Raw genomic sequence first — 25,432 nt, 5'->3', positions numbered from 1 at the left:
GGCACAGCACCAGCCCAGTGCCACAGCGGGGGATGCTCCTGCTGCTGACCCTGCACAGAGTGCCCAGGACCAGGCTCCAGCTGGGGCTAAGAGGGGAGCTGATGGAGGAGCTCAACGTCAGCTGAGCTATCCCAAATTCTGCCTTTTAAGGGTGAAACTTCAGTTATCTGGCTACAGAAGGACTCACCTTCTCCAAACAACAGGCCTGCAGCTGCAGTGGGGTGCGTGGAGGTGCGGGCTGGGGGCTGTCACCTCCCTGGGCTCTGTAACCAGCCCTGCAGGGAGGGATGAGCTCCCCGAACACAGCACAGATGCTGATTCACGGGGACATCTCCCAGCGGTGATGGCTCTGTCTGCTGGGGAACATAACCTTTTGCAGCGCATTCCAGATCTCTGCTGAAAAGCAATTATTGATGCTTTTACCTCTGTGCAGAGCTGTACAAGTAATGGACCATGGTGCTGCAAAGTACAGCGGGCCAGGGAGCAGCACCCTGGCTCACCCTGGGCTGCACGTCCTGAGCTGGGTGTCTCATCTGCTGGCTCATGTATGTGTGTATGTGTGTGTCTATGCACAGTCCATGATGCCTCCTGGAGAAATGGTGGCAAAGCCAGGAGGTCAGAGCCTGGACATGGATGATGAAGCTATTTCCCTCTCAAAAGGATGCATCTAAGCAGGTGATTCAGCTCCCATCCAAAATCCACCAGTTCAAACCGCCTGTTTCTCAAGGACTGCTGGCACGTGGCAGGAGGATGATGTGTAACACCAGCCGCCCTCCCGCTGGGCAGGTGTTACCCCCTTGCACGTGGGGCTGGCAGCAGCCACTGCTCCCAGCAAGCCCCAGCCCGTTCACACGGTGAGATCCAGCCTACTGAAAGCACAAAACTCCATAAACGTGGGGAGTGAGGTTTTGCTGCATTAAGTCCCAGGTAAGCGGAGATTGTTCGGTCATCCCTGGATCCCTGTGTCATCCCTAGGTCCCAGTGTCACCACCCAAGCAACATTCCCAGGGGGACCCCGCTGAGTTGTGCAGTGGAGAGGGGAAAAGGGCAGCAATGGGAGCAGGTTCAGCCTGTTGGAAACAATTCCTGCCTGGCGAGTGCTTCTTGTCCCCCAGCGCCCAGCGAGCAGCAGCGGCTGAGCATCCCTGTCCCACTGCCATCATGGGGACTGGAGCAGGGGCGTGCAACCAACCCTCACCTCACTCAGCGAGCTGGAGCAGGTCCTGAGCCCTCAGAATAACTACGTTGGGGCTGGCAGCACATTTGGGCATGGCCTGACCTTGTTGGTGTCCACAGATGCCACTTGCTTGGCCTCAGAGCACTTTCACAGCAGCCCACATCCTCCTGCCTTGCCCACGTCACCTCCTGGAGCTCAGCGCCTCCCCTGGGGGCACCCCCAGCCCACCCCACCGCACACACTCCAGCCTTGGCACTGCCTACGCCAGGGCTCTGCAGAGCAATGGTGAGCAACGAGGAGCTCCAGCTCGTCACTGCTTTGTGCCCGGGTGGCTGCAGGAGGCTGCCCGGGGTGCGTCTCGCCTGCCCATGGCCAGCATCCCCCAGGACCGATTGCTGCTCATGTAGCCAGCGATGCTCAAAGTCCAAACATCGGCGTGGGGCTGTGGCTGAGCGTGTGACCCCAAGGGGCTGGCGGAGTCAAGGGGGAGGCTGACGCCTGCAAGCAGGGCTGCTGCGGCCACATGCCAGTGAGCAAGCACACACAGTGCAAGAGGAAGCCTGGGAAAATCCCTCAGACAGGCACATGAAAATGGGTGGAAACATTTTCTGCATTAATTGCACTGCTGTAACGGTGAGAAAACGTAGCGCAGCAGCAGCAGCAGCAGGAGGGCAGTAGGTGGACAGTGCCCAGCACATCACCCTTCTGGGGGGATGCTCTGGTTGTAACAGCAGTTAGGAGAGAGAGGGTCTGTGCAACTCTTGCTTGTCCCTGTGTCCCCACTCCTTTTGGTTTTATTTCCTTTTACTTCCAGTACTGAAAGCTCTTGTGATTTTTCTCACATGTCCACCAGTGTCTGCCGCTTCCCACAACCTCCCAGTGCCCACCATCAGGTGACCACACAAGGATGGGAACCCTTCCTTCTCTCTTTTGCTAACACTCTGCAGCCCTTGTGATCGCTGAGCGAAACCCGCAGCCGTGACCCCGCAGCACTGGTGAGAGCTGCCCTCTGAAGGTCCTGTGACTGGGAGAGCTGGCGCAGGTCCTGCGGGGCAGCGGAGGGGCAGTGGAGGGGCAGTGCAGGTCAAGGGCGGTGCAGTACAGGCGCTGTGCAGCTGAGGGGCGGGGCGGGGCGGGGCAGTCCCGTGACGTCCCGGGCCGGGCCGGGCCGGGCCGTTGGGCGCCGTTCAACGGCCGCCGCGCAGCACGCGCACTCCCCTGGGCGGCGCGCGAAGACCCGCAGCCGTCCCGGCTCGCGCGCACGTGACCACATCACATGCCGGAGCCCCGCCCAGCCCCTGGCAGCAGCTCCCGTCCAATGAGCGGACGGGCGGGCGGCGCATCCGCACGGCGATTGGTTGAAGCGGACGTCAGTCCGCTGGGCGGGGGACGGGGCGGAGGCTCAAAGTTCGGAGGGTGGGAGCCGCGCGGTGCGGTGCGGTGCGGTGCGGTGCGGTGCGGTGCGGTGCGGTGCGGTGCGGTGCGGTGCGGTGCGGTGCGGTGCGGTGCACACGGGGGGGATCGAGAGGCGTGAGTGCGGTGGGTGCCCCGGGAGGGCCGGGGCTGTACCCGGGGGCTCGGGGGGTGCGCAGCGCAGGCTTGGGGGGTGCCGCGGGCTCTCGCTAGGCCGGGGGGCTGCAGCTCACGGCAGGGGCAGGCTGCCGGGCCCTGGGGCTGACCCCCCGGCTCCCCGGGCTGGGGGGAGGCAGCTTGCTGTCCCTGAGCCGGGGGGGACCCTTCCCTGGGCCCTGTCAGGGACACGCGGCCAGCCCCTGTGAGACCCTGTGAGGAGTTTTGCTGAAGTAACAGGAAACAGCAAGTTGTTACTCTGCGAAGGGACTGACCCTTTGCTGGGACTTCACTATAATTCCCACCGCTCGGGGCTTTCCAGGGCTGGATACACCAGTGTGGCTCTGAGGCAGGTCCTGTGCCTACCGTCCAAGGTCCAGCAACCAAACCCAGAGCACCCAGCAGAGCCCAGTGGGAGGAGAGGCAGAGGTGTGCCCTAGCCCGGAGGGAAGGGGATTGGGGACAGTGGTGGCAGGAGGCTCAGGGTGGAACCCGTGTGCCAGCAGGGATGGCCAGCAGGAGCCAGGACTGGAGCCTGCAGGAGGAGCTGACATGTGCCATCTGCTTCGAGCTCTTCAGCGAGCCCGTCATGCTGGACTGCATGCACCACTTCTGCAAGGCCTGCATCCAGGGCTACTGGGAGAGCTGCGCCCACGTCCCCCTCCTGCCCCAGTGCCGCCGGGAGTTCCCCGGCCGGGCTTTCCCGCACCCAGTACCTGCTGTCAGGGCTGGTGGAGGAAGGTGCGGCACTGCCAGCTCTGGCAGAGCACCAGCACAAGATGCAGGTGAGTGGCTTCTGCCTGGATGGGAGAGAAAGGGACAGGTGCCACGTGAGCTCTGTGCAGCCACCACAAGCCCACCACCCCCTCATCCTGCAGTTGGTTCGCTTGCCAGGGAGCCTTGTGTGTGCATCACCTGGCCCGAGTGAAATGGCATCTGTCTCATCCTGATTCATTCCCTCTCCCTCTTTCCTTCCAGCTGTCTGTCTTTTGGACGCATTCTTCTCTTGCCTTGGTTTCCCTCACTGCTGTGCCTGACTCCCATCACAGCCTTGCTATTTCTCACGTAGAGACCACGCAGCTGGGGGTGAGGGCTGCTTGTGCTGGCTGCACTGCCTGAGGGGTCAGGCCCTGCACAAGTCAGTTCACAGCACACAGGTTTTAAACTTTCGACAAACAGATATCCCAGGCTGGAGCTCCCAGTCTTAGAAATAAATTTGTTTCATTATGTGCACACATATATTGTTCTCAAGCCTGTGCATCAGGTGGTTTCTTCTCCTTACTGTCTTTATAAGAAATCCTGTTGCAGCCTCCCTCTAATGCTGGCCTCAGGAACTGAGATTGCTCCTGAATCACAGCAGAGTAGTGAAATGGTCTCCTCACCTTCTTTTCCTTGTTCCTACAGAAGCACCTGGAAGATGCTTTGCAAGCTCGTCAGAAGGAGATGGAGAATTTCTTGCGGAAGAAGCGTGCAACACAGGAAGATATCTGCAGGCTGACGGTAATGTCCTGTAGTAGCTGCTTTGTTTACAGCCTCTGGGTTAATGTTCATAGAGGATCTGTGTATTGCTTCAGCTGAGATTTAGCTCAGATTCCTGTAAAAATCTAGATGAGTAACTACGTAGGAATCTGAACAAACTCCCGTGCATGTAGGCCAAAGCCCATCACTGCTGAACATTCAGTGGAGGCTTTGGGAAGAGGCATTAAGCGCTCGTTAATGCAGTGTTTACAAGGTGCGTTGGTGCAGTGGAGCTGAGACAGGGTGAGTGGTGAGAGCTGTTGCTGAGCAGCCTGTTCTGGCCCTGCAGCGCTGCCACATTGGGAGAGGGTTAATTCTTGGGAGCTCTGAAATACCCTTGTGTGTCTGAAGGGATGGCAGCAAAGCTTGAAGGAGCTGGGTCAGGGGCAGTGCTGGCGCTGCAGAGAGCCATGGCCTTGTGACAAGGGCCGTGTTTGGATTCACTGTGAAAATCTGAGGCGATGTGAGGAGCCTGAGTGCTCTCTCCAGGCTCGAGTGGCAGCAGGCTGCCTGCTTGTCACTGATCAGTGAAGCAACAACAGGCGCAGGCTGACTGCGCTTCCTTCTTGAGTGACATAAGAGTATTAAAAGCCAAGGAAGGAGAATTTAAGGAAAACTGCAGTAGTTCAGAGGTGAGATAACACTGATGGGAGATTGTCTTCCAACCAGAGTCTCTGATCGCCCTGCCTGCACTGTTTCATACCTCTGTTCCGCTGCCAGATTTGGAATAGACCAAAGTATTAGCAAATAAGCACACGTGGCTGAGGTCCTGTTGCAGTGGAAGAGCTGCCTAAGAGGTGTTTCAAGAGTAAAGGAGCAAATGGCTGATCTGAACAGGGAGGCCATGCACGTCCTCTGCAGTTCTGGTGTGTCAGCACCTGCTAGAGCAAAGGAGGCTGGGGTGCTGTGCTGGCGGGTGAAGCTTCGGGTGTACTCTGGGGGAGATCGGTTTCCTGCTGCAAGAAAGGGATGTGCATTTCGGGAAGCACTTCTCAATAAAATAATGAGGGCTGAGGTTGCACTTAGGGATTAAAAGCTTAAAGATTGGGAAAATAAAGAGTCATTGGCTGTCTCTTGTAAACAAGCAGGAAGGCAGCGAGAGCACCACAAGGTTGGCTGGCCAGATAAACAACTGGGAAAAAGCGACCTCTGAAAAGAGCTGAATGGGATTTTATCGGCCTTAACTACAGAGATTAGTTTGTGCAGCTCCCCCGTCTCTCCCGTACAAACAGGAGCCCTGAGAGACGGAGGCATCAGAGCAAAAGAGCAGCTTTAGGCAGCTCTGCCTGGGGTCTGACATGATATGAAATAAATACTAACTAACCTGAGCAGCTGAGTCTGCAGCTCCAGAAAAGCAAAAAAGCTCCAGTCTTGCACACAAGCAAATTCCTGGTGGTGTGGGAGAGGGCTGCGGGCTCCTACTGTGGCTGTGTGCAAGGAGTTCTAGTTAAGGTGACAGAGCCATTGGTAGAGCTTGTTTTGGTTTGGGTTTTTTTTTTCCCTTTGGCTCTGCAGCCTTGAAAGTTGTCCTTGTGTCCTGTTTTCCATCCAAAAAAGTCATGGGTATGTCTGAGACGCTCTGATTTCCAGGATTGTGTAAGCAGATGAACAGGCCCAGCCATTCCATGCACCTATTTCTGTGTTTTAGCTGCTGGACTCATCTTCTGCCTTTTCCCTCTGCTCAGAAGGTGTCTGGGGAGCTGAACTTCAAGATCCGTGCAGAGTTTGCCCGCCTTCGTCAGATCCTGGAGGAAGAGGAGAGAGCTGTGCTGGCAGAGCTGGGCAAAAAGGAAGAGCAGTCGCTGGCACGGCTGCACGGGGACGTCCGACGGCTGGAGGAGGGGGTGTCGGTGCTGCAGAGGGACATCGAGCGCATAGAGCAGACCCTGAGCAAGGTTGAAGAAGCGTCGTTGCTGGAGGCGAGTGTGCTCGGCTGACCCCGGCAAGAGGCTGAGGGATGTTTCAGGATGTGAATTTGGGATGGGGAGAATCCTAAATGACAGCACTAGGCTGTACCCGTAAGTCGTTCTCACTGCCATCCCTCTGGATTATCTACCCAATCCCGTGGAGTCTGGAGGCTTTAGCCACAAGGGATATGGTGATCTCTCAGATGTGCTGGGTCTCAGGAGCCTCGCTCCTTCTCTGTCACCCCTGTGAAATTACCTTGGCCCAGGTGCCTAGTTGTTTTCCCCCGGGGTGGAGGTCCTGGTAGGTTGGTTTCCTCTCTCTGCTGCGTGACAGCAGGAGGCGGCAGGACGGCGAGTTTATTTGTGCAGCTGCATGAATTACAGACCGTGACTGCTAATTCTTTCTGCTCCTCATTGCAGGTGGAGAGCCTGGATATCAGGTACGTGTCTGGCATGAGAGAAGCTAATTCCCTTTTCAGGAGCTTATCTCTGTCCCTGGCTGGGACCACACAGGGGAGGGATCTTATCTCAAGTTCTAAAAGCATCACAAATTGCTCAGCGAGCTGCTGGTGCTGTGCTAGGTGGGGGTTGGTCCCCAGCACGTGTTGGATGCTATTCCCAGGGAACATGTGTGTTGAGGTGGCTGGGCCAGAAGAGCAGGTGGAGGAGACGTGCTGGTTTGGAATGGGCGCATGAGCCGTGCGTGCCGCAAGCAGGAGCAAGGTGAATGCCACAGACTTCGGGTGCTTTAGCTTCTCCCTGCCTTTCCTTAGCTTCTTACAGCTCACGGGACTGCAAAACTGACCCCAAGGTGCAGGTTTGTTTGAGGCTGTGAGCAGCTGAGGGCCAGAACTGCCATAGGGGAGCGTGTCCCTGTCCCCTCCCTCCCTGGGGGTTGCAGTGGGATGCAGCCTGGCTCCGCAGGCCTGGCCTGGTCACCCAAGCAGGAGTCCTGCTCGGGCGTGCTGGGTGCTGGTCTACTGTGAGTCACCACGAGCGGTGCTGCCGGACCTGTCTCGCTCTGCCCCGAGCCACTTGCCACGCTGGGGTAGCACCACATCAGCGGGAGCAAGCAGCTGCCAGGGAGGTGTGTGTCCCACCTTTACCAAATCGGCGGGGCAGAGGGGTTGAGTGCTGCTCTCTCTCTCTGCCCAGGCCCTCAGTGCACGTCGAGAGCCAGCCTGCCTTCGACCTGGAGCACTACAGGGACAGTCGCAGCGGCCCCTTGCAGTACATCTTCTGGAGACGGATGCTGCGGTCCATCTGCCCTGGTGAGCGGATTGGTGTGAGGGATGGGAGTGCTGGATGGTGGCAGGGCCGGGGTTGCTCTGCAGAGGGAATATGCAGCTGGTAAAATGCCATGCTCGATGTCTCCACAGCTCCTGCCCCACTCACCTTCGACCCTGAGTCAGCCCACCCCAACCTGGTCTTCACCAGAGACCTGACAGCCGTGACAGAGAAGAATCGAGCCCAGCCTGTCCCCAGCAGCCCCTGGCGCTTCCGTCAGTGCGTCAATGTCCTGGGCTCGCAGACCTTCGACAGCGGCCGGCACTACTGGGAGGTCTGGGTGGGCAGCAAAACCAAATGGGACCTGGGGGTGGCTGCCGAGGCTGTGGACCGGGCGGTGAAGGTCAAGCTGTGCCCAGAGAACGGCTACTGGACTCTTCGCCTGCGGAACAGGACTGAGTACTGGGCCACCGCCACCCCCTGGGTGCGCCTGACTCCCCGCCGGCCCCCCGAGAAAGTGGGGGTCTTCCTGGACTGCCAAGAGGGCACCGTTGCCTTCTTTGATGCTGTGGACATGTCCCACCTCTTCACCTTCCACGAGGTCTCTGCAGACAGATACTGCCCCTTCTTCAGCACCTGCTTCAGCGATGGGAGGGACAACATGGAGCCCATGCGCCTCTGCCACCTGGTCCTGTGAGGGATGAGGAGGAGCGGGGTGCTTTGGGGACAGCAGCCTCGCTCCTTGTCTTGGCCAGCTGGCTGGCTGGAGCCATGCTGGAGGCCAGTTCTGCACACAGGGACATGGTGGGTGTTGGAGAGACTGGTTTGGTTTCAGTTTTGGGAGGAAGGAGGGGGATGAGTCTCTTCCCGTCTCCTGTCTGCCCTCCCTTCTCCATGCCATGGGCTGTGGGTGCTGCACTGTGTTCCTGGAGGTGCCTGGCACCCCTTGAAGAGCACCTTTCCATGCCTGAGCATTGCATGGTTCAGTAACCGCAGCCACAGGGCTGCAGTGGGGGTGGCTGCAGGCTGCTTGCACCTCCTGTCTCTTTGTGCTCCCACCCATAAACCCTGTGGAGGAGGGCGGCGGTCCTGGAGACGCCATCAGGGTACACTCAGCTCTGTGTCACAGCGGCGGGCTTCCTCTGCTCAAAGACCTTCATGGGGCCAGGCGACAGGCTGGCGGCAGAGGGAGCTCGGTGCACGGTGTGGGACCCATCACAGCCCCGGGACTGCGGTGCTGCCTCTACTCGGTCACTATTAAAGCAATTAGAAAGACCACTGCCTGCTGGACCTGCTGAGGGCTTGCATGCTGGGGGGGATCTACAGCACTGGGGTGTAGCACAGGCTGCGGGCCCAGAGCAGCTGCTCCAGCCCCAGCTCCTTCCCTCTACCTGTGGCACAGGGGACACAAAAGAGCCGCTGCTCTCACCCAGCCCTTCCTTTGGAGCACGTCTTGCAGTGGCTCTCGGCCTGTTGCTTCCCCTCCGGCGATGCTGGGCTGCTTGGGAACAAGGTGGGGGTTTGGCAACCCTGTGGCGTGGGGAGGTTTTGTCTAGATCCCACCTCCAGCTTTTGGTTCTTGGGTTTTAAGATCCAGTCTCCTCTGGCCTGCCTGGGTCCTAAGGGTTTGTGTATGTGAAAAATGCGAAGTCCCCTTTCAGGCCAACTTCGTGAAAGCCCGAGCAGCCTTCGCTGCCAGGAGCGGGCAGTCCCAGCCTGGCTCTGCCTGTCAGCCCCATGCAGCCCCACTGGCAGTGCTGCCACTGCAGGAGGGTGGCCTGGGGCTTCCAGGGGGGACAAGTTGAGTGGATTTGGCTGCTGTAGTTTGTGACTGGGGAGTGCTGGCCCCATGCCCAGCTCACTTGACCCCACTCAGAGTCAGCTTGAGGCAGGAGGTGCTGGAGTGGGTCTGAGCCTGGCTGGCGGGAGCGATGGGTGTGAGGGGTTGTTGTGTTTATCCCACTCAAGTCCACTCCAGGGTCAAAGCAGAGGCCGGAGCTACCCCGATCCTGTGTAGCCCTGGGTCCTGGCTGGAGCCTGCACGTCCCTCCTGTGCAGAGGCTCAACTTTCTGTGCTGCGGGAAGGGCCAAGCACGAGGGCTTTCCAGCTCCCACAGCTGGGCATGGGACACTTGTCACAGGAGTCCTTCACTGGTCACCCCCTGCCCTGCAGGGACAGGACAGGGCGCCTGGTCTTCCCACAGTGCCAAGAGGGACATCCCCCCTTACCGTGAACCACTGCTGCAGCGTGCCAGGGCTGGGCTCTGCTGTAGCACCCAGTTTTGGGGTTGCCTGATGCCTGTACTGGGGCAGGAGGAGGCTTTGTGCTCAGCCAGAGGAGAAGATGACCCGTGCAAGATGCAGGCAGACGTGCCCTGTGCAGGAGCACGGAGCAGCCCGGGGCTCTGCAGGTGTGGGGTGGAGGTGGGTGCAGAGGGGACCCAGTTGGGAAGCTGCTGCTCTGTGCAGCCTTGCTCAGGGGTTGAGTGTGCTTGGAGGGGGTGTTAGGGGTTTCTGCTCCCTCCTGGTCCCCAGTTGGGCTTTAGCTGGTGAGTGAAGTCTACTCCCTCCCTGCTGAGCCCCTGAGCTGGACTCAGCCTCCTCTCCCAGCTCCTGCCTCATCCTGTTGCCACCCTTCAGCTGAAGTAAGAGTGGAGAAGAAAGAGCTGTTAGCTTGGAAATGCTGCTGTGAGCAGGGCTGCCACCCCCCCTATAAGGGCTGGGAGCCTCTGCGGGAAGGTAAGGCTGGTTTGAGCATGGCAGGGAGCTGCAGCTGGAGCGGGGAGCGAGACCCACCGCCTGCCCGACCTGCCCCAAAACCGCAGGCAAGTAAGGCTGGGCAGCAGCAGGCAGCCGGCCCCGGAGTGCGAGGGGGAGCAGATCTGGCAGGCAGTGGGCGCAGACAGAGTTCGGCGGCCGCCAGCTCCCACGGCTGCCGTGTGCTGCGTGGGCTGGTGTGGTGGCACGGGCTGCGAGCATCTCGCTGCGACGTGTGCCAGTGCCATAGCTGCCACCTCCTCCACCTTCCCCTTGGCAAAGACAGAGCTGGAGAGCAGCGAAACCTGCTTGTCCCAAACCCTTGGGCTGAGCAGGCTCCCGAGGAAGCACGTCCTTCCTCCTCCTCCTGCGGGGCTGTGTGTGGTCGCTGTGGCGTGCCGCTACCAGGCAGAGCCATGTTTCGGGGTGTAACGTCCTCGCGTGGCCCTGCCCTCGGGGAAGGGCTCTGGCAGGAAGGCTGGGGCAGGCAGAGCCCCTGCCCTGCACACAGCGTGTACGGGGCTCCTACGTGCCGGGCAAACGCTGCTCTGAGCTGCTGTACATGCTGCGTTAGCCCAGCAAGGAAAATGCATACCTGAAAATGCATTTCACTGATAAACCAGAGCATGGTGGAGTAGAAACCTCAGGCGTGGTGTGAATGCAGTCACCAGCTGGGCCTGGTCCTGTGTTCGGGGCAGGAGGTGATGGGGATGGGAGCGTGGGCACGGTGTGGGCAAAGCACCCCTCTCTGCTCTGCACCTGCCAGGGCTGGCTCTCGCCATCTGCCCAGGACCAGGCTGTATTTTCCTTGCAGGTTACCTCGTTGTTTTGTCCCTGGGTCTCCCCAGAGCCACCCCCGTGTGCCTTTCCCATAGCCGTGCCTGGGGCTGAGCAGTGTCTGGCAGCTCCTGCCCTGGCTCCGCACTGCGACGTCTCTGTGTCTTTATCTTGTGCTTTGGGGAAGCCTTCGCTTCCTCAGGTCCCCCCACATGCTGGAAGGGAGACAAGAGTTTAAAATAAGATCCTTTTGTTTCCTAGGGCGGCAACAATGGAAAGGTCCCATCGGTCCCACAGTCACCCTGTGTTTGTGATGGAAAATTCCCCGTCCTCGCAGGGCGAGCCCTCCCTGGTGTCCTGCCGTTAGATGGCAGCATGGACGGGCTGGTCCTGGCCACCAACGCCTGCGCAGTGACACATTTGGACAGCGATGGATGGAGGATGCCAAAATCCCTTTATTTTTGGGGTGCTAGAGGATCCCCCAACCCCAGGTCAGACCCTCTGCTCTGCTCACACTCAGCCTCTCCAGGCAGCCCTTCAACTGTGCCAGTGCGATGGGATTCATCCTTCCATCGCTCATCACCTCGCTGCTCATCTCTCAGGTGCACGATGGCCCCTGATGCTCACGGTGGTCCCCAGCATGGGTACGCTGCTGGGGCAGGGAGCCCCGTGGCTGCCCCATCTCTGATCATAGCCCCCGGCACCAGGGAGGGGTCTGATCCTGCACTCTCAGCTTTCCTCCCTGTGGCGGTGGGCAGTGCTGCCCCTCTGCGCGGTCCCCAGCTCTGCCTCATCATTGTCCTCGTGGCGAGTTTTAAAAATCTCTCTCCAGAAACTTGCCGGGGTTTGGGCACCCAGCTGGGGCAGAGGGACACCGCTGCTTTTTGCTCCTTTGGGATCAAGGAGGCAGGTGGTCCAAGATGAGTGTGCTGAAGGGCGATGCAGTCGGTGCTCTCAGCATTAAAAACTCACTAGATGACACGACCCGGGGGGAGTCGGGTAAAATAAACTCTGTGGCTTGGACCCTTCGGGGAAAGGGACAGGGTGACTTCTACGGGTTTGGCAACGAGAGCAGCTGAGTGCACAAGAAGTTTTCATGCCTTTTCGAAGCCATGAGCACATGGTTCTCATTCAGGCTCTTTCCTCGCTGTCTGCGAGCGTGCGTAATTAATAGCCCTCTGGGGCACAGCGTGGGGCCGTGTTAATTTATCTACTCAGCGCTCGTTGGGTGCGCAGGCAGCTGGCCAGGGCTGTGCCCGCTGTGCCACCGCACTCCCAAAGCTCTGCCGTCGCCTCCGTCTGCAGCGTGTTCACAGTCACTTTGCACCGAGCCAGAGCCGCTGTCGCTGGCAGTGGCAGCAGCGTGGGGGCAGCGCCGCTGGCACGCGTGGAGTGGCACCGTCCCACCGCCAACGCCACGGTCGTGTGCGTGGGTTTTGGTGTGCACCTGCCAGAGAGGGGTGCATGTCCCACATGTAACGGTGCTGGGGGGCAACATGGTTGTCCCGTGCTGCTGGCAGCGTGCACAGATGGACGGCGTGACTGGGGGCCCCTAGTGCAACCCCAAATGAGTCGGGGTGCAAGTGTGTGCACGCAGATGTGAGAAAGTGTGTGTGCATCTTCGTGTGCCCCTGGGGGGTGCGGGAGGAGCGGGGGGTCAGAGGATGTGTGAAGTGTGGGCTTGGGGGGCGCATGCAGGGGTGAAGGTGTGTGTGTTCACGTGAGGTGTGTGCACACGGGTGTGCGAGGGTATTTGTGTGCGTGCCCTCTGGTCCGAGAGGTCGGGACGTGCATCCAGGTGCACGCAAGAAAGAAGATGCGTGAGCATCTGCACACAGGCGCGGGTGGGATGTCCGGGGGGTGCACACAGGCGTGGGTGGGATGTCTGGGGTGCACACAGGCGTGGGTGGGATGTCCGGGGTGCACACAGGCGCGGGTGGGATGTCTGGGGTGTGCACAGGCGTGTGTTTGCAGCAGTGTGCGCACAGGTGTGGGGGTGCTCAGGTGTGCGTGGGGCAGGGATGATGCACACCCGTGCACGCCCACAGGGGTGGGACACACTTGCACCCTGCTGCAGGGGATGCACCTCCACGCACACCGCTGCGGGACACGCACGCACCCACGCAGGTGCGGGGAGTGCAGCCGCGGGTGCGGACGCCCCGCCGGTGTCCGGAGCCGCAGGTGCGTCCCCCCGCCCCGCCCCGCCCCGCCCGGCGCCCCGCGGGCTCGGCGGAGGGCGGCGGGCGGCCCGGGCGGGCGGAGGAAAAGGAAGCGGCCCCGGTGCTCCCCGCCCGCTGCCGCCGCGCGTTGCCGCAGCTGGGGCGCGGCGGGAGCAGAGCTCGAGCGCGGGGCGCTCCGCACCGCATCGCTCCGCGGCGCCCCGCACGGACCTGCCCGCAGCCCCGGAGATGAAGAGAGTTTGCACGCTGTCCCTCTGGCTCTGGCTCGGCATTGTCTCGGAGGCAGGTGAGTGCTGCGGGGCTGCGGGACTGCCCTGCCCTGCCCGGCCGGGGCTGCCCGCTCTGCCCGCCTGCCCCGCACCTGCGGACGCGCTGGGGATGGGGCTGCCCCGGCGGGACGGGACCCCGACCCTGCCCCTGCCTGCGCGTGTGGCTCCCACACCCCGCAGGGACCGGCGCTGCCCGCCCCGGGAGACTCCATCCCCGACGGGGATGGACACAGCCCGCCGCGGGATCCCCCAGCCCTGACGGGGACCGACACAGCCCGCTTTGGGGTCCCCCAGCCCCACACAGCCCGCCCCGGCATCCCTCATCCCCGCCGGGGACGTGCCGCGGTGCCCGCCCCGGTGTCCCCGACGGCTGTGACGGTGTCCCCGCAGTGACTGGACGGGACGGGAGGACCGTGCTGGGGGTCCGGGGCCCCGGGGGTGAGGCCGTGGGTGAGCCCACGCCGTGCCCGTGCCGCGGGTGTGCTCGGTGCAAGCGGGGAGAAACTGCGTCGGACTCTTGCAGGAGGCATTCTCTGCGCGGGGAAGCGCCCGGCCGGGAGGGCAGCCTGGAGGCCGGCTCCCTGCTCTGTTTATTTATTTTTTCGTGCACAGTCATTAATTTGTGAGCGCCGGGCAGCGCGTTGGGGAGGGAGGTGCGAGGAGGCGGTGGTCCATGCGATGCCGTCCAGCCTGCCTCTCCCAGCCGGTCGCTGGCAGCTCTGGTCCGCCTGGGAAGTCACCCAAGGCAGATCCTGGTGGAATGCTTTTCCTTTTCACAGCGCTTCTGGGGTACAAGGCTGTTGGGCAGCGAGTCGAACCCCCTGGCAGGGCTTGGGTCAGGTGGATGCAGGATCACGGCAGAGATGGGGCTGCAACACCCTTCCAGAGAGCAGAGACCATGGGGCAGAGCAGAGCTGGGTGGGCACTGCTAGGGCAGCAGGGATGGGGCACCAGCCCCAGCAGCTTCCCCCAGGGAAGCTCCTGCTTGCACAGGTAAAAGCAGATTAGAGCGAGACCAACAGAAAGTTAGTAACGCTGGAAGCTTGTGACGTGGCGATATGAATTTTGGGAGCATAAATAGAATTTTCTATGGCTTCAGCTCAGTGAGTCACCGTCACTGGTGGCGTTTGCTGCCATCATTGAAGTGAGCTCACGGGAGGGCTGCAGGTCTGGCCGCAGAGGTGTGGTATGAACAGCATCACTAGCAGAGGCACTGTCAACCCGCTCTGCCCAAAATGCTGCTCATGGCTCTGGTGCCGTGGGGCTGAAGGACCTGCCGGGCTGCAGGAGCTCAGGGGGAGCTCCGGGAGGCAGGGCAGAAAGGGACCTGCTCCTGGTGGCATCGCAGCGGGAGCTGCAGCTGTTCAAAGCTCTCTTGTTAGCAATTTGTAAAGCATCATGTAGCTGTTCTCAGGTTCTTTCATCTCCCGGAGGTGCGGGTAGCGGTGCCTGGGAGGCTCTGGCCGGCACGGCTGCGTGATGTGTGGGCCTCGTCAGCGCAGGGCTGCGCAGAGCTTTGAAGCTCTCCAGTGCTGCCTGATTAGTGCAGCGATGATGTGGAGCTCAACTGGGGGATTGTACCCTGGGGATTTGCTTCCTCTTCTTGCTTTCTACCTAGGACCAATTTGTCAGCGTGTTAAAGGACCCACAAATTCCTCATTAACCATAATCCCAACTGGGTGCAAATATTTGCTCCTCTGGGAAGCAGGGATGGGGGTGTGAGACTGTTCCACCTGGGAAGAGTGAAATATTCATCTCAGGATCATCAAGGTCTGTTCTGGCTCTGTGTCCTGCTTGTTCCTGCACCCCAGTAGCTAAACAAGCCAGCACGAGGAGGGGATGTCCTTGTGTAAGAGCACACAGGCTCTCCCTACGTCCCAGCTCTGCAGTGCTCCCAGGATGGAGTGGAGTTGGGGAGCTGCCCTTTGCAGGCGGTGGGATGGGGGGAACAGGCGGAGGTTCAGCCCCCCCAGCATCCCAGGGCATCTTGGGGTAACCCTTTGTGGATGGCGATGGGAGCGTGTGCTCCCTGAGCCGCCGTGCTCTGGGCAGAGAGCAGCGCTGACCAACCCACAGCCAAATAATCCCACTGGAGACTCTGGCTTGCTGCTTTCCAGAGCATATGCCCTTTGCGTGAGGGAAGGGCCTGTGCTTGTGTAGGACCTGAGCCGGTTATGTTGGCTGCTGCTGCCTGCCCTCCTCTAAGATCTCACAGACCTCGCCGGCTGGGTGCTCAGACAGCCCTGCGCTGACCGTGCCAGCAGCAACATTCGCCTTCGCAGCTGGGATTGGAAGCAGTTGCTTTATTGCAAGTCATAAACATGGGCCGTTTCAGCAACACCCTCTCATGCAAAAGCCTGTGAGTGTACAACAAACCCCACTCTGGCTTAGCCCAGTCGCTTGTGAGTGATGAAGCGGAGCCAGGGCCTGAAAGGAGGAGGAGGTGGGTGGTGGGAGGGATGCAGCCCGTGGTCCCCGGGGGCTGCCGGGGAGGGGACAGCCGTGGCCCTTGTGCCCCGCTGTCTGCGTAGGGACGATTTCAGATGAATGGCCTGCGACTGCTGCTCTGGGATTTGGCTTGGGTGTTTGTTGCTGAGCTCAGTTTGATGTCTGGTCAGGGGGACACTCCCCCAGCAGCTCAATGTCTCCAGGCAGGGCAGGACGGGGCTTCCTCCGCCGTGTCCCCCCCGCACTCCGCTGCCTCTCTCCTGTGGGCTCGCTCCATGCAGGATCGCTGTCCCCGGGGTGTCTCTTGGCCCCGCGTTGGTGCGGTGCTTTCCAGGGCAGGCGTGGGAAGGGCAGGTGCTCCCGGCCGGCCAGGAGGGAACAGGCTGTTCCCGGCGTCCCAGGGCAGTTCCTGGGGAGGGAAAGGGAGAGCGGGATCCCATGGGAACGGCAGCAGGAGGGGGCCCTGGCCAGGCAGCAGTTTCTCTAATGCCGTGCAGGGCATCCGCAGCGCTCGGGAGGTTGCTTTGCAGAGTGGCTGCCGAGCAGGAGCGGGCTCTTGATGGGTGCCCAGGTCTGCCCGGCTCTCCCCAGCTTTGGGGAGCAACGTGAGCCCTGGGGATAGCACCCATCTCACCCACCCTCTCCCCAACCACTCGAGCTGGCGCAGCAGAGGCGTTTCCAAATGAACGTGGCGTCATCTTTCCATTCAGCCTGCTGGACTGAAACAGCCCCAAGCAATGGGGGTAAGGTGAGGAGTGCCATCACGCCCAGTTTGGGGGGGCTGAGTGTTAAAACCCAGTGGCAGCAGAAAGCTGCAATAAGCCTGGGCTGAGGGGATCCTGGGGGGTCCTGCAGGTGCGGGGAGAAGCAGAAAGCCCTGTGATGGCCGGACCCCGCAGGCTGCGCTGCCTGGGGAGGGTGGGGAGCCGGAGCGGAGGACCCGCGGTGGTGGTGGTTTCCGTGTGAGGAATGACTGAATGTCGCAGGGCTCTTCCGCTGAGAAAGGCGGGCCAGGGCTTTGCAAAATCACAGCTCGCCTGGAGAAGGCAATTCCTGGTGGGTTCCCGTGGTGGGGGGGTGAGGAGCGTGGCGGGGGGCCGGTGGCTTGTTGTGTCCCACCGTGCAGCGGTGGAGTTCATCGCCACAGGGCCTTGCGGGTGTTAGATGTTTGCCGGGGCCCAAAGGCAGTTGTGCATGGAAAAATATGTGGGCTTGCAAGGAAAAAATCCACAAGTGGTTCGTTAAAGCTGAAAGCCGCCTTTCTCACCCCGGACTGTGAGCCAGAGGTGCCCAGCACCATGTTTCGCCTTGACCTGCCCCAGGCAGCTCCTGCAAATCTCCACCTGGGCGAGGGGCAGCAGGGTGCGGGGCACGCAGCCCTCAGAGGGTCCCATGCCAGCTGGGTGCCATGGGGGGACCGTGACCGCCTGGTGCATGCCAGTGTCTGCTGGGGAGGCCAGTGCTGAGCCTTGCCCTGGGCCAGAGCTGGAATTATCTTTTGTCCTTCGTTAGGAGAAGAAATACTGCTGCAGCTGCACTGGCATCTAGTGACTGGTTAAATTAATTCCAGGGTCTTTATTGCCTCTGGCTATCCCAGACCTTTGTTTCTTGTTTCACGTTGTTAAAAGGGAGGGTTAGCCGGGTCCCAGGGGGGCTTTTTCTCTCTGGTCAAAATAGTTCTGATGTTTTCGGCACACAGTATTATTGCCCATCTGTGGTGCCTCATTGTTAACGCAGAATAGTGGAAGCAGAGATGGCCTGTGGTCAAGTCGGCAAGGAGGCACGAGCCCTCGAGCCCAGCGTGACCGCTCGTTTCACTGAGTGGCCGTGGGCAAATCACTCCGTCTCTAGGTGCAAGTTCAGCAGGAGGAGGGTGAAAACCTGGCCCCGTGGCAGCCAGTGGTGAAACTCCCACTAAGTTTCATAAGCTGAGAATATTAAGCGGGGAGTCTCTCCTGGAGTCGTTTCCCTGCTGAGGTAGCAAAAACAGGTTTCAGCCAGTGACTTGTATTTCACCTTACAACTTCTCCCACGTGTGAATTGTTTTTCTTGCTGCGTTTCTGCCCCCTCCTTCCAGGGCGAGGATCTCCAGCGCAGGCTTTGCAGGCCAAACTTGGAGGTGCCGTGGGACGGATGTCGTTTGCTAATGAGGGAGGATTGGTTTAGAGGGTCAGGAAAAGACTCCAAACTGGGGAAACGTAGAGGACAGGGTGGTGGGGAAAGGCAAGAGATACTCCGAGCAAGTGCTGTGGTCTCCACTTCTCTGAGCATGTAATAACCAGGTGGCTGCTGCTCCCCTGCTCTGACTCTGTGCGGTGAACGCAGCAAGGACCCTGGGGCTGTCCCCAGGAACGACTGCGGGGAAGAGCTGAGCGGGTTGCAGACCTTCCTGGTCTTTATCTCCCATTACCGGTGGGCAGAGCCTTGGAGTGAGCAGAAAGAGGAGATGAGATTTTACCTGCCTGCAGCAGCCAGTCCAGAGCTGGTTACCGCTCTCAGCAGAGCCTGGAAAACCCCGGTGCGGTTGCAGAGGGTTTAGCGAGAGAGTAGGCTCGGCCCTGCTCCCGGTCGCAGAGCACGCAAAGAGGGATGCGAGTCAGAGTGGCTCAGTGATGCTTTCGGGACCCGCTGCTGCCATGCGAGGTGTAGCCACCCACCCGCGCGCAGATGCGGAGGGGTTAAGCCTTCTCCTGGCCGTGGCTCCAGTTGGTTGGGCCAACGCCAGCTGGTCCGCCGAGCCGCCCGCCTTGCTCTGGGGTGCCGGTGCCACAGCACCCATGTGCCACCCCGGCACAGCCGCATGGCATGGCACGGCAGGGCCACCCGCCCGGGCAGGCTCCGGGGCTGGGTCAGCCCCCTGGGGAAGGGGTAAGCGAAGACGAGCGGTGCCGATGCCAGGCTGGGTGTCCAGGTTCTCCCTTGGCGGAGGTCAGCGGTGGTTCATGGGAAAGGAAAAATTGGCAGCTGGGCCGGATGTCCCTGCATTTCCCCTCTTCCTGCAGCCGCCTGAACGACGTTCCTTATTTAGCTTTCCTGACGGACAGGAGGAATCTGATGGCGGAAACTGTCACTGCCTGATAACAGCTCAGGGACCCCTTTATGATGGGCGGCACGGCAGGGAACAGGGCAGCGCTCCTCCTCGCCGGGAGGGGAGAGTCGGGCACCGGGGCTGCCCTTTGTACCGGGTTTGCGGGGGCGGCCACGGGTAGGGAGGGAAGGGCACTCGCAGCCCTTCCCTTTGTGCTGGTTTGTGTACAAACCCCCTCAGTGCTATATAAAAGACTCTCAAGGCCAAGAAGTGATGGCATATGTGTATTATATTGGCATTTTTTTCTTCTTTTTGGTGAGGCAGCTGAGCTGGTGGAAAGGGCCGTGGATGGGGAGAGGGGAGGCGTGGAGCAAAGCCACCCTGCCAAGGTCTGAGACCAGGAGAGGCTTCCCACTCACTGGCAACAAGGACGTGAAGGGCAGCCAGGGCTGGGGTGCTTCAGCAGGAGCTGGGAGCGATGACCAGCGTCAGGAGCTGAGCACACGCATCAGTAGTGGGACTGGCTCCCATACAAGGGTGCTCTGGCAAAGCAGATGGACACTGCAAAGGAGGTGTTACTGCATGTTTTATTGTCCCCAGCTTTCTCTCTATAGAAGATGGCATCTTGCTAGTGTGTCAGCCGTTCTCTCGTATGTGCCTGTGGTGACCAGCCCCAAAACCACAAAAGGTCCTGAAATACAGCCTGTATTTCCATGTATCCATTGATTTTTATCTTGCATCTGTGGAGGCCACCAGGCTGCTCCCATACCAATAAGAGCATTGTTTCCATGGCAATTAATGTATTTAAAAAGGGCAGAATGTACAGTGAGACTGTATTTTTCGAAGAGCAAAGGCAGCCCTTGCCGCTGGACTGGACGTTGGGCTCAGCCCGTGCAATGCGCAGGTTGGCGTCGCTGTGCTCCACTTTAGGATGCAGGGCACGGGGAGCTGGCTCAGCTGGGCTGGGTGGCACGCGGCTTGCACAGACCTGTGCAAAGGCCACGGTACAGCCTCGCAGCCCTGAGATCACCGGTCCTCTGCTGCTCAGAGAGCTTTGTGTTCCCTGAGGTGGGCAGAGCTGCATGCCTCAAGGTGCGTGTCTGACCGTTTCAGTTTTAGCTGAGCGATATTAAAGATCTCCCTGCACGACCAAAGACCTCAGCAGGAACTCGCAGGAGTTGTTTCTGTACTCTCTGAGCAATCTGCTGTGTGACCAGGTTGCCTGCCTGAGCATCAATGAGTCGTAGGATTGAGGTTTAGGTCATCAGACTATGCTGGTACCTCAGGACAAATTGCTTCCCACTTCAGCTAAGTTCAGATTCCTTTTGCGTTTGCTTTCTGTCATCAAGCGGCAGAGGCAGGGAGGTTGGTGTGAAGGGAATTGCTCTATCAGTCCATTTGTGTTCATGTATTGATCTGTCAGTGCCACAGGTGTGTGCAAGGCTGGTAGACATGGGAAGGAAGCAGGAGCTCCTGCCTCCTGCCCCAAACGCCAGTGCACATTTCAGATGGTCGTACTGGGGTGAGGTACCCTTGAGGGATAACAGGGCTTTGCATCCTCCTGGTTATACTGAGGTAGAAAAAGCAGCAAAATTCATATTGCAAGTTACTTGTTTAAAATTATACATGTTTCTCATGGTGTCACTTCCTAGCGTGATACATAGTCGCCATTGCAGCAAGATGAGTTAACTTCCTACCATACCTTCCTGGGCAGGAGTCATCTCACCCAGTCCCCGTCACATAGAAATGTAGTGTACAGCCTCAGGCACGTGCTCTACAGTCAGCGGGGAGAAGAAAGGCTTTTTTGGAGGCACTCCATCCCATCCTCAAAGAGGTGTTGAAGGAATTGCCTTTGGGGAGGTGATGGCTGAGACTGGTCCCAGCCTGCGTTTGCACACGTGTCCCCAGGACTGGCACTGCCCCTCTGCCAGGTTGCATTTCACCCCGCGATCCACCCTCTTCCTCACCACCCACCCTGGCTCCCTCCACCTCAGCAGCTTGCAGCTGCACGAGGGCACAGGCACGGTCCCGTGGAGGGTAAAACGAAAGAGCAGCATCAACCAAAACAACCAATGGCCCCAGCCTCGGGAGACGTGGCCAGGAGGAGGCCGGGAGGTAGTGGGATCATGTGGAGTGAGCAGCAGACAAAGGAAGGAAGTTTTTATTACTGGGCCAAATCCTGAAGTCCTTCAGTTGTATTTAGGCCAATGCCTCAATTACTTCAGTGGAGACTGGTCTGAGTAAAGAGAGATGAGAGAGCTTCAGGATCTGGCCCCTAGGTAATCGTGTCACATGGGAAGCTTATAAAGAATTTGCAAGCTCACAACGGCTTTCCTGAGTGGCTGGCCCTAGCCAGCAAGCAGTGCCCATGGCAGCCAGGTCTCCCACCTGGGTCATCGTCCCCTTCCTCTCTGGGGACACAAAGCACCCATCCTGCTGCGGGTTCACCATTTTGGCTGCTGTTAGGGCTTAACAGGGCTTGGCAGACCCCACAGGGCCCAGCCAGGTACCCCGAGTTGGGTGGAGGGTCCACAGGTTTGTGAAGGTCTGTCTGCACGTCCACAAGACCCACAGAGGGTTTTGGGGTCCTCCATCAGCTTTCTGAGTTATGGAGGCACGTGGGCTCTTCATGAGCCAGGGAAGTCTGTAAAAGGTTTACTGGTTTCATGTGTTCCCCCCAAAAAGCTATGAAAAGCGCGGGGCTGTGTAGCAAAGCCTGGAGAACCTTCCATTGGTTTCCCTGCATGTGGAAGGTCCTGTGTTGGCCGGGGGAAGCGTGTACATGTCTGCACCAAAACATGCGTGTGTGCTGACAGTGAGGTTTGGCTCTGGGCTTGGCTCTCCGTCTGTGACTTGTTTTCCCCATTTCTGAAATACTGGTGTCTGCCGAGATGGATGTTAGATATAGTGACCTAAAAAAATAAATACTGACAAAAGTGAGGGTCAAGTCAATAGCTTCCATGGACAGCAGTAAATCCTGGTATTTACTAAGGCAAGAAGGTTGGGCACAAATTGTGGTTTATACTCGGATTTGGAGGCTGCCAGCTCGGGGTGATGGCAGCAAGCAAAATCGCATCCAGCAGAGGTGACGGCATCCAGCACCCACACACATCCATCACTCAGCGGTGGGTTGTCCCAGCCTGAGCAGAGTCCCCAGTGAGGCGTAATTTTGTCTAAGTGGCCATCATCCCTTCACCACGCTGCAGTGCTCGGCCCTCGGGAAGCAAAGGGCAGAAGTTTAACGGCATGTCCCGAAAGCGCTGCGGCCGGCTGCGGTGCGGGATGCTCCCGTGGGAGGTGCATGCATTCACACCAAAAAAATCCGTGCGCCGCTGGGCAGGCAGTGCCTGGTCCTTGTGCTGGGATGAAACACGGGGGGAGCACCCGCCTTGCCTGCAGACAGAGTTGCCCAGCGGCACCTTCGTAAAGCAATTTAGCTAACGGAGCATGCATCTGGGCCTGATGACTCCTCATTTGGATTGTTGCTTGTTGCCAAACCATCAGAAGCAGCAGGTCTTGGGCTGCTGTCTGTAAGTGCTGGCTCTGGCAGTACCACCAGTGCTGGCTTGGGATCGGGACATATCCTGTTCTTCGTCTCCTCCCTGTGCTGTGACGTCCCGGTGCGCAAGTGAAGGGGAGCCACAGCGTACCCTGTTCTGGGCAGACAGGCTCAGACCCTGGTATGTGCCCCCTTGGGTGACAGTGTTGCGGTGGGATTTTCCCACTTGGTCAGGTAGATCCACCACACTTGCTTGCTGGTGTTCTATGAGGACTAATGGAGGCAACAAGAAGGCATGGGTGGTAGCTTGATGTCCCCAGTTTGAACACATGAGGATGGGTTTTGATGTCCCCCAAACCTCCTGTGTCGTAGGGGGGCAGGAACCTGTCCAATGACATCGCTTGCACCAGAATTGTGCCCAGGCCAAGACACGATGCCTGCTGCCATGGTACCTGCATTGCCCGACGTTGCCCCTCCGCAACGCTCGGCATTTCACAATATTTATGGCCGCTCCTCACCCTTGGCTGCTTAGACAAATAAAGCCTAATGCAGCCTGAGGCACTTAATCCCTGGCTTTCCAGCCTCCCAGCAATAACAAGGCCTGGGTGGCATTTCAAAGAATGCACTGGGGGAGAGGGGGAGCGCTGGGATCTAGCTTTTATATGGCAGTGGAAATATAAGCCTGCATTTATTGGAGATAAGCAACGTTGGCCGGGCTGAGCTCCTGCCTGAGCAGTGAGCAGTTATAGCAGTGATGGAAGGCAGGAGGCTCTGCACGGCGTTGGCCCCACAATAACCTTTGCCAAAAGAAAAACACTTCTTAATACAATAGTAGATTCAAAAAAAAAAAAGAAAAGAAAATAAACAGGGCCCCATGTGAACTTAGGAAACCTGTGCTGGCATGAAGAGAGATGCGCGTGGTGAAATGGCCTGAATGGCACCTGGAAGGGCTCTGGCCCCCAGAGGACCCACGTTGCTGGGAATGGGAAAGGGCCCATGTCTGTCCTTGGCCCCTTGGTCCAGTGTGGTGCCAAAACAGCCCCGCTGCCCTATGGCTTCTCCTGCCTTTGTGGTCCAAGCCAACGTGTCCTCCCTTTGTTCGTGCTTTGGCTTTCCCCTGGGGCTGGGGAGACCATCCCCAGCCTCGCCCCACGGCTTTGAGCACCGAGTACCTTGAGGTGACCAAATAGGGACAGCCGAGGAAGTGGCGTGTTCTCTCTTTAGCACAATTTCCCTGTTGGTGCTTGTGCTCCTTCGGTGGAAGTCATTAGCATGTGTAAACGCTTCCTTCCCGTTGCGTCCGCTTGCGTGCTCTCCCCGCTGAGCTGCGTGGCAAGGGAAGCACCTTTGAATGGGAAAACAACCTCTGAGTATTAACAAGAGAGTAACTAGGTGTTTATGAAACTTGGTAACCCTCTTGTAAGCTATTTTTAAAAGGCAGCGTAAGGCGTTTTAGCTTACTGGCCTTCAAATAGCACCAAAGTCTGATACTGCCATTTCGGCTGGGCGTTTCATCGTAGGAATTCTGCTATGATATACAAAGTGTGACATTTCCAACTCAGCCTTTCTTGGAAGGGAATTAAATGAGTTTCATAGCTGCCTGAGGGGCGTTATGTGGAGGTGGAGAGAGAAATCTGTGCAGATGTTAAACAGCCAGCTAATCTCAAGTGACGTGAATGCCCCGATACACTTCAGCTCTCGGAGATGATGATTATCGTCTCCTGCTGCAGCAGGTCCTGGCTTGCGGTCACAGCTCTGCACCAAGAGAAACCGAGAGCGTGTGCGTTTGTAACTCGCCACCGATGCCCCGGGCAGCCCCGTGGGGCCAGCTTTCCTCCCAGTGCCCTGACTCTCTCCATCTTCAAGTCTCTTTGCCCAGCAGGGAGCAGATGGGATCAGTGACCCAGGGGTGAGGAGCAACCCAGCAAAGCCCTACTTGGGGATATCTTTGCAGTGCTCTCTAGAGCCCATCCCTTTTGGGCATCCTGCAGAATGCAGAGTAAGATTCTTATTAACCACTTTAGGGAAGACTGGGTTGGGCCAGCTCTGGATGTTTTCAAGGATGGCAGAAAGCCGAGCTGTGCAGTGTTTTCCAGGAGGGTTGAAATTTCTGATCTCCTACATTGCTGCAGATGCCTTTACCCCAGGGAACCACACCTCCCGTCCTGCTCACGCGGACGCCAGGAGGGCTCTCAGATCTGCAGCGAGCGCACAGAGCTCTTCCAGCAGCTCTCTCTGCTTGCGCACGTCTGACCTCGTACCTGAGATTTCCTTCCTCCGCCGCTACCTCTGATGACTAATCCCGCTTTGAAGACCGTGTGCCTGTGATCTTCCTGCCTCCCCTCGTGCCCACCCCGTCGGCGGCGGCAGACGGGGTCGTGCAGACGCGCGTGTGCGCACGTGCGGGTGTGCATGCGAGAAGCTGCGCCGTGGAGGAGGGTCCGTGCTCTCCTGCTCCCCAGGCAGCAGCTCTCTCTCATGCCCATGACCACTCCTCCCTTTGCTTTTTTATTATGATTATTTTTAGATTATACTTGATGCTTGAAAACTGTGCTTTGATGATCAGGAAGTTTAAATTCCTCCTGCCCTGTGCTTGTGCTTCCTACTTTCTGGACCCATCCTCATTTAATGTAGCTTTTCCATGTCACATTGGCTCTGGGATAAATCCATTTTCTTTGTTCCCTGTTATCTTTCATTAGAAGGAATAAGGATTCCTCCTTTCTTGCTTGAGTGTTTTTTTCCAAGCCAAAGCAGCCCCGTTGCTGCTGCCCTACCCTTTGTAGCTCAGGCAGGGATGGAGATACAAAGAGGCTGCATGACGGGCTCGCAGGGAGACTGGAGCAGATGGGGAACTGAATCCAGGCTTTCCAAGGCCAAGATAATCATCTAATTGCAAAACCGTTTTCCCCACTTACCCTGTTCATGAGCTTCTGTCGCACTCAGCAGCTGGAGATCATCTTGAGGATGGGTTGTGCTGCAGAGGAGAACAGGCACTGCCAGCTCCAGGGCAGCTGTTTGGTTTGAGGGCTCTGAGTTGATCTCAATTCCCAGCTAAGTAGCAAACATCTGGGTGCAA

General features: G+C 58.7%; 2 protein-coding genes across 6 annotated transcripts in view; both read left to right on the top strand.

Moving 5' to 3' along the window:
- Nucleotides 1-2,627: 2,627 nt before the first annotated feature.
- Nucleotides 2,628-8,673, top strand: LOC137667995 (zinc-binding protein A33-like). Its single transcript, XM_068409263.1, is given in 8 exon segments — nt 2,628-2,707; nt 3,253-3,449; nt 3,451-3,531; nt 4,151-4,246; nt 5,950-6,183; nt 6,592-6,611; nt 7,327-7,442; nt 7,551-8,673. Coding segments are annotated over 7 exon segments (1,287 nt in total). The 5' UTR covers nt 2,628-2,707; nt 3,253-3,254; the 3' UTR covers nt 8,096-8,673.
- A 4,578-nt stretch (nt 8,674-13,251) lies between these two features.
- FLT4 (fms related receptor tyrosine kinase 4) overlaps nt 13,252-25,432 on the top strand; it is a 59,322-nt gene continuing 47,141 nt past the window's right edge. For 4 of the 5 annotated variants that reach the window (XM_068408764.1, XM_068408762.1, XM_068408763.1 and 1 more), the window contains exon 1: nt 13,252-13,398. In XM_068408764.1, the coding sequence (XP_068264865.1) occupies nt 13,341-13,398 (58 nt within the window). In that variant the 5' untranslated portion in view covers nt 13,252-13,340. Of the gene's footprint in view, nt 13,399-16,506; nt 16,578-25,432 lie in introns of those variants that run through there. The other variant, XM_068408765.1, reaches the window with a different exon arrangement.

The sequence above is a fragment of the Nyctibius grandis genome, chromosome 10, assembly GCF_013368605.1.
Source record: "Nyctibius grandis isolate bNycGra1 chromosome 10, bNycGra1.pri, whole genome shotgun sequence".
NCBI lineage: Eukaryota > Metazoa > Chordata > Aves > Nyctibiiformes > Nyctibiidae > Nyctibius > Nyctibius grandis.
Note: the sequence above shows the minus strand (reverse complement) of the source record. Positions and strands in the feature narration are given on the sequence as shown.